Here is a 12790-nt window from a genome sequence, read left to right as displayed (position 1 = left end):
GGGCTTTGGTTTACTCAGATGAGCGGAGACACTTAACAAAACCAATGGCTTAGAAGAGTCACATCAAATAAGTTACTGCAGTTGGACAATGAACAAGGATGACAAAAGAGAGCTGATGCTTCTGAGCTGTGGTGTTGAAGAAGAGCACTGAATATTCCATTGACTGTCAAAAGAACAAAGTGATATGTCTTATAAAAATGGCAGTCAGAATGCTTTGGAGGCAAGGATGGTGAAGCTTCATTTTACATTCTTTGGGCATGATGCTAGAAAAGGATATTCCTTCGAGAGGCACATCTTGCTTGGAGAGGTGTAGGGTCAGCGAGAGAGGAAGACCTTCAAGTAGGTGGATTGACATAGTGATTGCAACAGTGAACTCAAGTGTATCAGATATGAGGATGGCACAGTAGTGGTAATGGTGCAGGACTGCAGTTCTGGGACAGAGGGCAGTGGTGGTAACCTTTGCACATCTCAATGTGCTTGCTCATTGGATGTTTGAATAATACTTCCTGGTGAAATATCTTTGCCAGGTCCTTTGCCCAATTTCTTTTTTCAATTTGTGATTTGAGTGAAAGTTAACAGAGAATATTCATTTTCCATTCAATCACCCATATATGTTTTAAGACATGACAGTACCCACAAAAAATGGCACTCTTCCTGTTTCCTCCTGGTGGTTCTCCTTCCCATCACTCCTCCTATGGTCCCCTTTCTGCCTTCTGAGCTTTATCACTTAGTCCTTTTGGGCTTGTAAATTGTCTCATGAGTATCTTTGTTCACCTGATGTTGTGTCAAGTCGGAACCGACCCATAGCTGACCCTCCAGCAGGTTTTCAGAGGTGGGAGAAGGCTGGGCAATCTCCTTCTGGGTGATCAACTGCCTCTGAAAACCCGCTGGAGTGTCAGCTATGTGTCAGTTCCAATTCTGGTACAACAAGAACAACAACCACACTGGAGGAGAATGCACATCTTTCTCCCACAGAGCAGATGGCAGATTTGAACCTATTTGTGTGTGCCTTTGGGTTGGCCACACAACTCCATAGCATCAGGCCACCAGAGCTCCCTGGTGGTGAGTCCCTTGTCATCCTATAGCTTGTCTATTCTTTGGAAAGACACAAGGGTGAGTTTAGTTCCAGGTTCAAAGGGTGACAAAAGGCTGAAGTCTGGGGAATGTCTCCCATCTGTACATGGATTCTGTGTCCCTTTTGTGTTCGCAGTACAATTCCTTACAACTAATGGTCAGTGCGGGAAAAGAAGACCCTGGATGAGATGGACACAAGTGACTGTGGCAATGGGGTTAGGTGTGTCAGAGGAGGTGAGGTTGGCTCAGATAAGGCAGGGTTCAGAGCCACTGTTCATAGGGTCACTATGAGTCACAGTCGATATGATGGCACATAACAACAACCACTAAAGCTCCCTTGAATGGAAAGTAGGTCCTCACAATCTCTTTCACATCACCTAGTTTTGTTTTCCGCATGATGCCTGAAATAACTTTGGCCATTATTTTATGCCACAAATACGTACAATATACCTGCTATGTGCCAGCACATAGCACATAGCTATATATGTGCTATCAGTTCGGGCGCCCCATGAAGGCACTCTATCCATCTTGCTCACCCTGGTTTCAGGCTCTTTAAGCGCCCAGCTCTGATGCTTGGGCATCAGGAGCGAAGGAATCACCAAGCCTCGCTCTGCTCAGCTCGGTTGGATGTCTGGCGTGCAGTAGGCATCTGGCCTACCTCTCCAGAGCATCAGGTATGTAGTAATTGCTGGGCTTCGCTCGCTCACCCCAGCTCTCCTTGGTGACAGACGCAGAGGTCTTCCAGCTCAGCTCTCCTCTGTCTCAGGGGCGAAGGAATTTGGTACCAGTGGTGGTCAGGGGCGCAGGGGTGCAAGAATCTCTCGGCGTTGGGGGTTGAGGGCGCAAGAATTGTCCGGCCCGACATTCTGGGCGGGGCGTGGAAGGTCGGGGGCACTGGAATCCCCTGACTCGGCTCTCCTGGGGTGGGGGGGCAAGGTCTCAGGAATCACTCGGCTCGGCACGCCCTGGGGTCGACAAGAGAGCTGTCAACACCCAGCTCGGCTCTCCTCGGCGTCAGGTGCGCAGGTATCTCCTAGCTCAGCTCTCCCGGGGCGGGGGTGGGTGGGTCAGGGGCGCAGGGCTCGCCCGGTTCTGCTTGCCCAGGGGGCCAGGGCTTCAGGAATCGTCCGGTCGGGGTCGACATGAGAGCTGTCAGAGCGTAGCTCGGTTCTCGGCGATGGGCGCGCAGAAATCGCCCTGCTCGGCTCGCCCAGAGTGGCGGGGCCCAGGGTAGCAGGAATCGTCCGCGAGGGTCGACGGGAGAGCTGTGAGCTGTTAGCTCCCAGCCCGGCTCTACCTGGCGTCGGGCGCACAGGAATCGCTCGGCTCGGCAAGGATCGCCCTGGGTAGGGGGACAAAGCTTCAGGAATCGCTCGCCTCGGCTCAGCTCGCTCGGGGTAGGGGGACAAGGCTTCAGCAATCGCTCGGCTCGGCTCGCCGGGAGGGCCCAGGGCACCAGGAATCGTCTCGCGGGGGTCGATGGGAGAGCTGTCATCACCCAGCTCAGTTCTCCCTGCCGTCAGTCGCGCAGGAATCGCCCGGCGCCAGTCGCCAGACGTCACGCAGGGAGCGCCGCGCCCCGCTTTGAGCCCCGCATCGCGTCCGGCGTCCTCCCCTCCCCCGCTCCAGGAAGTGTGGGGGTTTCAGCCGGCCGGCCGCCGCGATGCATTCTGGGACAGCGGCAGCACCAGATCCAAGATGGCGGCCAGCAGGAGGCTGATGAAGGTAAAGGCCATTCTCAGTCGTCGGGCGGGCGGGCGTCGTCGTCCAGGGCCCCGGGCCCCCGCGGCCAGCTAGATAGAGCTCTTCAGGTCGCTTCCAGCTGGTCTCTCACTGAGCGTGGGCGCGCCGTCCCTGGGGGATCCCCGCGCGCGGTGAGGGAGTTAACGGGGCCGCCTAGGCCGCGGCCTGGGCGGGAGCGCCAGGCCGCACCGGGAGCCTGGCTGGTCGCTCCGTCCGGCCTGTGCGTCCGCCAGGACCCGAGTCCTCCAGCCCATCCTCGCGGCCGCCGCCACCTGAGCCGGCCGTGGTTTAGGGGCCCATCTGGGGCGCCCGGGAAAGGCCCGAGCCCCGGAGCCCGCGCATGGGCCACCCGTGCTGGGCCCTGGGCGCCGCGGGGCAGCGGTAACTGGGCGGCTAGGGTTAGGAGAGTTTTCTTCTGAGTGGATGCTAGAAACTGTCCCTTGGCTCCAGAGTCCCACACCCGTCGAGCCCCTGGTCTAGGAAGACGGGGCTGGCCCCGATTGCGACAGGGTCCGTCCCCGGCTGTGCGGTCTCCACTAGTGAGTCATCACAAGCCGATCAGCTTTGCTTGATGAAGGGGGACAGCTTCGGCCACTCGTACCAGACAGTGTATTGAAAAGAACTCATACTTTAGATTCCACATGCAGTGGCTCGGTGATGATTAGTTCCCTGGTGAGGACCTGGGTCACCTGGAGCCCCCTCAGCGGGATCCTCTGCCTCCTTACCCAGCCGGGTTTAAGTAAGCCCAGGGCAGGAAGTACAGAGGGACCTAGGGCTTTTTTCTTGAGGAACGATTAAGAGTTAGAGTTCCTGCTGGGCGGAGAGCACTCGAGCACTCTTGAGTGAGTAGACCTTGAACTTGGGAGTCACAGCTCTGAGGCCCTCCCTCCCTGGGGCTGCTTCCTTTCTGTTTTTCAGTGAAGGCTAATGAGAACTTTTGGCTTCATTAAACTAGAGAGGAAGTGGGCACAGAAGGACAATGAGCACACCCCAGATCTCTCCTGTCTTTCCTCTGCCCTTGGCATAACTAGTCCACCTACAAGAGAAGACTATTCTCACGCATTTGTTCTCCTGTTTTGTTCGCCAATAGTCCAAACTATGGGTTTTACTTTGGGAGGATGTCTTGGATGCATGCATCCTTTCCTACTTTACTGAAATTACTTGACTCTTTTACTGTCACCTTCTGACTCCCCTTTAGAGATTAAAAAAATCCCAAACTTTGTAGTGAAGTTGATTTGGACTCTGTATCACAGAGTAGAGCTGCTGCAGTGGGTTTCTTGACAGTGACAGGTGGGCTGGCCTCTCTTCCCTGGTGCTGTTGGGTGGCTTTTAACTGCAGGTAGTAAAGACCAGTTTTGTCACTGCGGAATCCTTCCTATGTGAATCCCAGCATTCTTTTTCTACAACAGATACTTAATTCTTTACCTATCGAAAAGCCTCTCTGATTTAATTGTCCCAGGATCTAATTCCATCTTCCTAATTTGCATGCAAGATAGCTGTCTGTTTAAGCCTCAGGTCCTTCCTCTTTGTTTTCTGCTGACCTTTCTCCTAATTACAGCACATTTTACTTTTGGAAGTTCTGCCTATCAGCATATGGAAAAATGGAACATCAGGGGGATTTGATGGTTTACATCAGGTTACCTAACTAGAGGGAGAAAGAGCACCTAACTTGGTTCCATTTGACCCAAAAGCCTCAGGCTCTTAATCGTCTGCTTTGTGATATATGGTCTCCCTTTGTACATACTGCATGCTTTATCTGAGATTGGTTCATCTTCCCTCTCTAAGGAAGTCCTAGGTGTCATTCCAACACCTGCTCCTGACTCCAGTTCCCCTTCAGAATGCATCTCCTCCTTTGTGTGACCACAGCATTCTCTTTGTTTTCATCTGAGCATTGTCACATCCTGGCAAGAAGCTGTGCTGCAATCCTGAAGGCTCTCGGCGGTTTGAGGCTACCAGCTGCTCTGCGGGAGAAGAATGGGCAATCTCCCCCTGTTCGATTAACTGCCTCTGAAAACCCACCTGAGGCTCAGCTATGGGTTGGTTCCGACTCTACGGTACACAACACACTCTTGTGTGAAGACTTTCTTACTGGGGTTCTGATTCTCTCCTAGGGCAAGATCTAGGGGTTTGAGAAGGAGGTTAATGCAATTTAAAAAAATTTTTTAATGTTTCTGAGAAGTTTGAGCTCAGAAATTAACATCACTTGAGTACTTAAGTGCTAAATAATTTATGCAAATTCTTATCTCTTCAACAGCCCTGCAAGTTTGTTTATGTTGTCACCTTCATTTTGTAAATGAGAAAATTGTGGGTCTTAGATAAATTGAGAGTTTTACTAAAAGTGGATTAGAAGAATATAGTGATGAGAAGAGATGAGTTTCTAGTTCACCTTGTCTCCTAATCCGCATTTTGGTACTCCTTGTCAAACAGCTGCTTCTGTTGCTTATTCCAGGGTTCCTTGGATGAGTTTGTCTTATATCATGGGTTGTGGTTGGCATCTAAAATCTGTAAGGCAACGCTAGTTATGTGATACTGATTGTTGGAGCTGAGGTCACTGTTTAAACCTGGTGGTTTAAAATAAAACCATCTGGAAATGTTATTAATGTAGGTCCATTAAAAGTACACCAGATAGAAATGATAAGGGACCAAGTTGAAACTAAATGTCTAGAAGATTGCCAAAGACAGAATAGAGCAAGGAGACTAGTGGACAGATGCATTACTTCTTAAAAAGCATTCTTGTTTCCTGAGAAACCTTTTTGAGGATACTTTGTATCGAAGATTTCTTTGTCTCAATGGGCTGTTTCAGACATTGTGAAATACACTTTTTTTTTACATGAAATACAGAGTGATTTGTATATTTTAGGCCAGAGAAGTTATTTTAGGCAAATGAGTATACTAAAGTTTTTAAAAGGTGTTTGCCACAGGGATTAAGTATTTTTCAGAACCTTTCATTGGGATTACAATGTTAATAGTCAATGAAATACCTTTTATTTCTCCTGCAAATTAAGCATTCCTTGAAGGCAATAACCAGATTGTAACCTTTGCATCAGTGAGCAGGAAGTAGGAATATAATAACAAAGTGAAACCTGTAGGTGTTGCTAAGGAAAACTGGTTCCTCTGATACTTTTCTTTCTGCAAATACATTTCTCTTCAGGGCTTTTCCTTTATTTTTTTCCCAGAGGGCTTTTCTCTTGGGGGAAATTTGTAGCCTTCAGAGGAGTGACCTTTTATCAGTTATTATTGTAGATAAGGACTTGAAAATTGTGGAAACCTTTGAAGCTGCTTAGAACTTCCTATTTATGAACTTTCTATTCCTAATCACATGTGGGTGACCAGAAGCTGATAAATAACAGTTCATTATTTATCTTTTATCAAACTGAGTAATAAATTACAGAACACTTAGGCTCTTGCTTATTGGGTGATGAACACAATATAGCTGTAAACATGTTTACAGGTTGAGCAGTAGGTATGTTAGCTGTGTTGTGTGAGGAGTTCAGAATTGGTACATAGATTCATTCATAAAGGAAGCAAAACTGGAAGAGACTTGAATTTTTAAAATTTGAGTTTACTGTTGTAACAGGGAGCTCTGGAGGGCTAGTGAATAAGATGTAGCACTGCTAAACCCAAGGCAAGAAGTTTGAATCCCCTAACTGCTCTGAGGGAGAAAGATGAACATTTCTCTCCCTGGCATTTACACCTTCTGAAAAATGACTGGAGGGTCAGTTGTGAGTTGATTCTGACTTGACGACCATGAGTGTTTTTGAGAGGAACGCGAAAAAATTATAGGTTGAAATCTGAGAATGGGAGACTTGTAAGTGGTGCTTTTTCAGGAGCCTGATGTGTGAGATTGGTTCACTGGCACATGTCAACACACACACCACACCCCATAGTTGTCTACCATCCTTGAGCTGGCATCACTGTTTGAGACTGCAGTACGACAGGTGAGAGAGTTGGTTGCTGTGCAGTTGATATGTTCCTCATGTTTTCTAAGAAGATTAAGTTGCTTGAAATGGGCTTTGACCGTATTCCATATGTTTGAAAACTTGCATCTGTTCTGGTGTAACCTTCAGCTGTGACTATACCAGGAAGAACCAATTCAGTCTTGTCACAAATGTTAATACCAACTCTGTGTTAAGAATAGGACTGCTATTTTCCAGTCTTTTTGTTTTTACGAAACAAAAAACAAATTGCCACATCTTTTTTCTGTGCAAATAATGTTAGGCTGGAGTCAGTGTCTGTGGTCTACTGGCTTTTTGGGAGTTGAGAACGTTATCTTTCTTATCCTAAGGACAAAAGCTAGGGACTGTTCTAACTCCTCTTATAGATGTTCTCTGTAAACGATTCTCTAGTAAAAGAACTTTGTTAACAGGTGCAGGGAAAAAGTATACTCAACTACTGAAATAATCATAAGATAAGAATAATCAATTCTATAAGGCATATTGTTGTGTGCCGGTCAGAACCAACTCATAACTGACCCTCCAGAAATTTTCAGAGACAATTATTTCACGAGAGGACTTTACTCATTTCCCACGGAGCAGCTGGTGGATTTGAACCTCTTGCCTTAGTATAAGGTAAAGGTTATACATTATACTAAGCTGTATCTTATGCTAAGTTAGTTGCTACCTTGAAAATACTTGTCTCTGATTTCTTTTCTTTTAGTCTTTGATTTCTCGGATCTTCTCTAAATTAAGACGGTGGTGTTTTAGGCCAGTCCATTGAACATATTTTCATTCTATTGGGAAGTATTAACTTCCTAACGATGAAATTCAAGAAATACTTGTATTTTCTTTGCTGCGGTGGAAATTTAGGAATTATAACTCAGAGAAGCTGGAGCCATTCTTCGTAAGGCCAAGTTCTTGTATTTTAACTGCCAGTCGCTATTTTGATATTTCTCATTTTGAATGGCTGGGTGGTAAACCTATGAGCATCTCATCCTGTGCCCAATCCTTCATCGCAACCTACTCCTTCTCTCTCCATGTGGCCTTATTTTGTCGATGGTCCCTTTGTCTACACACTTGCCCAAGGGAAAAGCTGGAGGTGTTCTGGACCAGCCCAGTTGTCTGGTACTGCTATAATAAAAATGTAACAAGCAAACATATTCTCGCACACTTTAGAAGGCTAAACCTTCCAAATGCATAGTGCCAGCTTTAGGGAGAATGTTGACACTGGAGGAAGTTCCTTGTCCATTCTAGATCCTTGGAACGCCCCATGCATCTAGGCTTGTATGTCACCTCATCTTTACATACCTGTGTGCACTTGTTGAATCTCTTTTTTAAAAGGTTGCCTTAAGACATACTCTGTGATTGTGGGCATCATGTAGTCCACAAAATGATGCGTCTGTGTCTTGCTTTGGTGAGGAGTGACTATGTTCTTCAGCAGCTGTTTAAACTGCTGCTTTCTGTCTTTCCCTGTCTAGAACAAAGAAGGAAGAAAAGCAAAGAGAGATAGAAGCATTTAGTCCAGAGGACTGATGGATTGCTCAATTTCAATCTCCACCACCTTGAGACCACAACTAGATGGGGCTTTTCTACCACTACTAAGCAGCCTTGGCAGGAATCACAGTAGCAGGTCATGGATAGAGTTGGGGAAAATATGGAATAGAACTGAAAAACATAACAGTATGTAAGGTCAGGCTTTCTGGTCTCATAGAGAGCGGTAGAATGCCTCAGACTGTGGCCTTAATCATCCTGTGAGCCTAGGAGTAAATTTACCTCAGGGGCTCTCAACTTTTAACCAAACAATAAACAGGCCTCTGTTGTTGTGTGCCTTAGAGTTCGAACCAACCTAAGAACCAACCTAACTCTGACCTCCAAGAGGGTTTTCAGAGGCAGTAAAATGCATAGGAATAAAATAGCCCATCCTCTCACAGAGCAGCTGGTGATTTGACCCTTGTACCTTTGGAATTGCAGTGTAGCTTCTTACCACTAGGCCACCCGAGCTCCTTAGACATACCTGAAAGATGAATAAAAATACCAGGGAAGGTCTTACTCTTTAAAACAGTCAGCCACATGAGATAAAAAGAGCAACATTTTCCTAAGGATACAGCTCAAAAGATAGGGATAGAAGGATTAATGGGAATGAAAATCACAAGAAGGAAGCAGGGAGAGTATGAATTCCTTGTGGGTATTTATTTTAGTAAAATAAATTATTTATATACATATATATTTATATATATATATATGAACGTTTCAATGGAAAACAATTATACTTGGTAAACTTTCCATTTAAAAGTCACAGTAAAATATGCATATATATGAAAAAGAAAAAAAGTCTATAGCTTATTAGGGAGTTCTGGCAGTCTGGAAGGCTGCACTGCAATCCCAAAGACATGTGGTTCGAATCCATCAGCTGTTCTGATGGAAGAAGCTAGGCAGGTTCCTCCTGTGTGATCACAGCCTATCAAAACCCCCTGGAGAGTCAGCAAGGGACAGCACACAAAACCATCAACAGATAGAATGAGAGGGAAGCATGGACCAAAGCTAGTTATCAGTACTAGTTACCCTCAAGACTGTCATCTGGGAAACCCTTTAAACGTGAGACAGTAGCTCATAAAATCAATGCTCTCATCTGTGACTGCCATCTAGTTGTTGTTAGGTGCCATAGGGTCAAGAGAGACTCATAGCTACCCTATGAACAGAAGATAACCCTGCTCTGTCCTGTACCATCTTCACAGTTCCTGACACACAAGAGCCCATTGCAGCAGTCACCTTGTCAGTCCACTTGTTTGAGCGTCTTCCTTTCCTTTGCTGACGCTCCACCGTTCTCAGCATCATGTTCTCCAAGGAATAGCCCCTCCTAGAAAGATGTGAGACCTCAAAAAATAACCACCAGTCAGTTCTGACTCCTAACAACCCTCCATTGAGTCTGGTCCTTTTTTTGGAACCACTGGAGTCACTATACAGCTCACCATGGACTATGCCTCCAGAGCTTCCTAAGTAGTTGGCATTTATCCTGTACCTAAGATGAGAAGGTAAAGGGGAACGAGCAAGCTAGATTGATAGAAATAGAGCAACCAGAATGGAAATAAGGAGCATGCTTAGGCTTTGGAAAATGTAACCGCTGAATAGAGTTAGAAATTGTTAAATAAGAACATACTTTGCCATGTAAATTTTCTCAAATCATCATAAAGTATTTTAAGACACTTTACCATGATCCTGCCTCTTTTTTTTTTTAATTATTATTTTGTGTGTGTGTGTGTCTGTGTACCGTCAGATCACATCTGACTGGTACAGGAGGAGATTGTCCCTCCTTTCCTTGCAGAGCATCTGGTGGATTCGAACCATGCACCTCTGGGATTGCAGTGTAGCTTCTTGCCACTAGGCCACCAGAGCTCCCCTATCCTGCCTCTTTTAACATAAGGAAGGTAACCCATTCTCTGACAGGATTAGAATTACAGACATGGAGGTTAGGATTAATAGCACATCTTTGAGGCACAACACAGCTTAGTCTGTAGCACACATTGGACCTTTGTTTCTACTGAGCTACTTCCAGATTTTGCTTGTGGTTTTGGTGGTGGTTGTGTGCCATCGAGTTGAAACTGACCCATAGCTATTCTTCCAGTGGATTTTTAGTGGCAGTCAAGTGCATGGGAGGCCATTACCCATCCTTTCCCCATGGAGCAGCTGGTGGATTTGAACCACATGTCTTTGGGATTGAAGTGCAGCTTCTTACCAGTAGGCCAACGAAACTCCCTCAGCTTCTTCTTTAGTCATCTCTGTTCTTGATCTGCTTACATCCCACCGCCGTTCCTTTGGTGCAAAGGCCTTCATCATCTGTGGCCATGACACTTGGATCGCCCTTCAACAGTTTGCCCATCCTCTGCTTCTGATAGGTCCTACCGAGCTGTGAGTCCAGGTTCCTTTTTTAGTTGCAGAGAAAAATGCACATGCCTAGGCCCTGCCCGTAGTGTTTGGAGTAGAATTCAATAGAGTTAAAAAAAAAAAAAAGACAGGGACTCTTCATTCACATAGCCCGATTCCGCACCCTCCTCAAGGTTACTTCAGGGGCTGCCTGCTTTGCACACAGGTTTACTGACTGTTCTGGTCTTTTCTCTGCACCACAATGACCTCTTTCACCCAAGTCTTAGTTCTGGAGACAACTCCTAGGCTGTACTGCTCAAGTATCTGGCACAAAGCAGTCCAGACCTGTCCACTCTCCGGGTGTGCCAGGTGGACAGCAGGTGCCCAGAGGAGAGGTCTTTTCCACAGTGAAGAGCCTGAAGCTGGACCTCGCAGGTCAAAGAAGACAAATGCACAGTGGATAGCTGAAAGAAAGTTTTTGGTGGCCGGTAAAGCCAAGTCGCTTCTGTCTCCTAGAGCAGCCATAGGCAGTGGCTGTGAGGTATTTTGTTGAGCAAATAATTTGTGACCCTATGAAGAGGAATGTGGCATCAGAATTGGAGGAAAATATATCAACAACCTGCATTATGCACATGACACAACTTTGCTTGATACATCTTTGGACTTGAAACATTTGCTGGAGAAGATAGAGTCTTCAATATGAAGTACATCTTAATATCAAGGAGACAAAGTTCTTCACCACTGTGCCAATAGTAAACATCTTGATATATGTAGACGGGATTGAGATGTTAACAATTTCAGCTTGCTCGTGTCCACAGTCAACACTCTTGGAACCAGCAGTCAGGAATCAGAAGACAAATTGCATTAGGAAAATCTGTTGTCAGGAACCTCTCTAAAGTGCTGAAGTGCAAAGATGTCTTACTTCCCCACCCTCCACCTTTCCAGTGAGGGGAAGAAGATTCACCGAGATAGGTTGACCTGGTGATGGCAGCAGTGGGCTGGAGTTTGTCAGAGATTGTGAGGATGGCACAGGTTACGATAGGGCTCAAGTCTATTCATAGTATCACTGTGAGTTGGAATTGACTCAATGGTGCTTAACAACAATGGCCTAACAGACATGTTGCTAGTTAATGCCAAAGCCAGTGTTGATGAAGCTGTACCATATCTGAGGGGCCAGGGACCCTGGATGTCACAGGCTGGGGTAGTGTGTTGTGTGGATGTGGAACCGCCTCTTGAGTCCTTTTGGAGCTGGGTTGTCAAACTGCTTTGTGTGTTATGAAGACTCAGCCAGTACATGGGAAGCTTTCTTAAGGACTTCCACTTGGCTCCCTTTAGCAGTACTCTCTCTGTGCCCCTGTCCTGCACTTAAGGGGAAGGATATTATGTCAGCTGCTACTGTGGACACCCCTGTAGAGATTGATACCCAACACGCAAGCAGCCCAGTCTGGAAGGAATGCTGGGCCATAGGGGATAAGGATATAGGTCAAGGATGCTGAGCACCCCAGCTGCTAGTGCTGATAGAAATACATTTGGGGAGGGCCTCAGCCACTGCCTTGCCCCACCAAGGTGGGTGGGGGGTCAGGGGAGCGACAGTTTGGTCCCTGCTCTCCTCAGCATGTTGCCATTGTGTTTGGGCCCATACAGGACGCTGGGTTCAAGCCACGCGTGGAGGAAGGTGTCTGAGCATTGCCTTCTAGTAGCCATTGCTGGCACATGGAGCCCAGTGATTTTATGTCTACCAAGGGGATGGTGACACTCAGCTTAATAACAGCCATGTGGCATCAGCTGTGACAGTGATTAGACCAAAGGCAGCCACACCCCTGATCAAGGCGGGACTCTGATCGGATGCATCCTGCCTCCTTTGCTGAGTAATAATTGAAATGCGGGAATGGCTTTCAGGGCTTGGAAATCTAAAGCCTGATGTTTAAACATGCAGTATGTTAAATGACATTAGAATGTTGCTCATATGTTATTGTCACCTATGGTGTTCTTGTACAAGTTTGGAAAGTTGGCATTTCTGTTAGTCACTAATGGGCATTTTAAGTTAGTCACTTAAAAGCCACTTAAAAGTCACTTCTTCCTTAGGAAGAAGGATTGGCCACCCACTTCTGAAATAGCAGGCCTCTGAAAACCCTATGCACAACAGAACACACGCAGATTAACAAAAAGGGCAACCT

At 46.5% G+C, this 12790-nt stretch overlaps 1 protein-coding gene and 1 pseudogene across 2 annotated transcripts in view; one reads left to right on the top strand and one right to left on the bottom strand.

Moving 5' to 3' along the window:
• Positions 1–2754: 2754 nt before the first annotated feature.
• LOC102852004 (ubiquitin-conjugating enzyme E2 L3-like) overlaps positions 2755–12790 on the top strand; it is a 64509-nt gene continuing 54473 nt past the window's right edge. The window contains exons 1-2 of one of the 2 annotated variants that reach the window (XM_006894559.1): positions 6648–6653; positions 10174–10177. In XM_006894559.1, the coding sequence (XP_006894621.1) occupies positions 6652–6653; positions 10174–10177 (6 nt within the window). In that variant the 5' untranslated portion in view covers positions 6648–6651. Of the gene's footprint in view, positions 2800–6647; positions 6654–10173; positions 10178–12790 lie in introns of those variants that run through there. The other variant, XM_006894558.1, reaches the window with a different exon arrangement.
• Positions 11737–12790, bottom strand: part of LOC102867342 — a 9988-nt pseudogene continuing 8934 nt past the window's right edge.

Source organism: Elephantulus edwardii, unplaced genomic scaffold (genome assembly GCF_000299155.1).
Source record: "Elephantulus edwardii isolate Elephantulus edwardi_28Jun2011 unplaced genomic scaffold, EleEdw1.0 scaffold00146, whole genome shotgun sequence".
Taxonomy (NCBI): domain Eukaryota; kingdom Metazoa; phylum Chordata; class Mammalia; order Macroscelidea; family Macroscelididae; genus Elephantulus; species Elephantulus edwardii.
The sequence above is the reverse complement of the archived record's forward strand: the minus strand, read 5'-3'. Positions and strand labels throughout refer to the sequence as shown.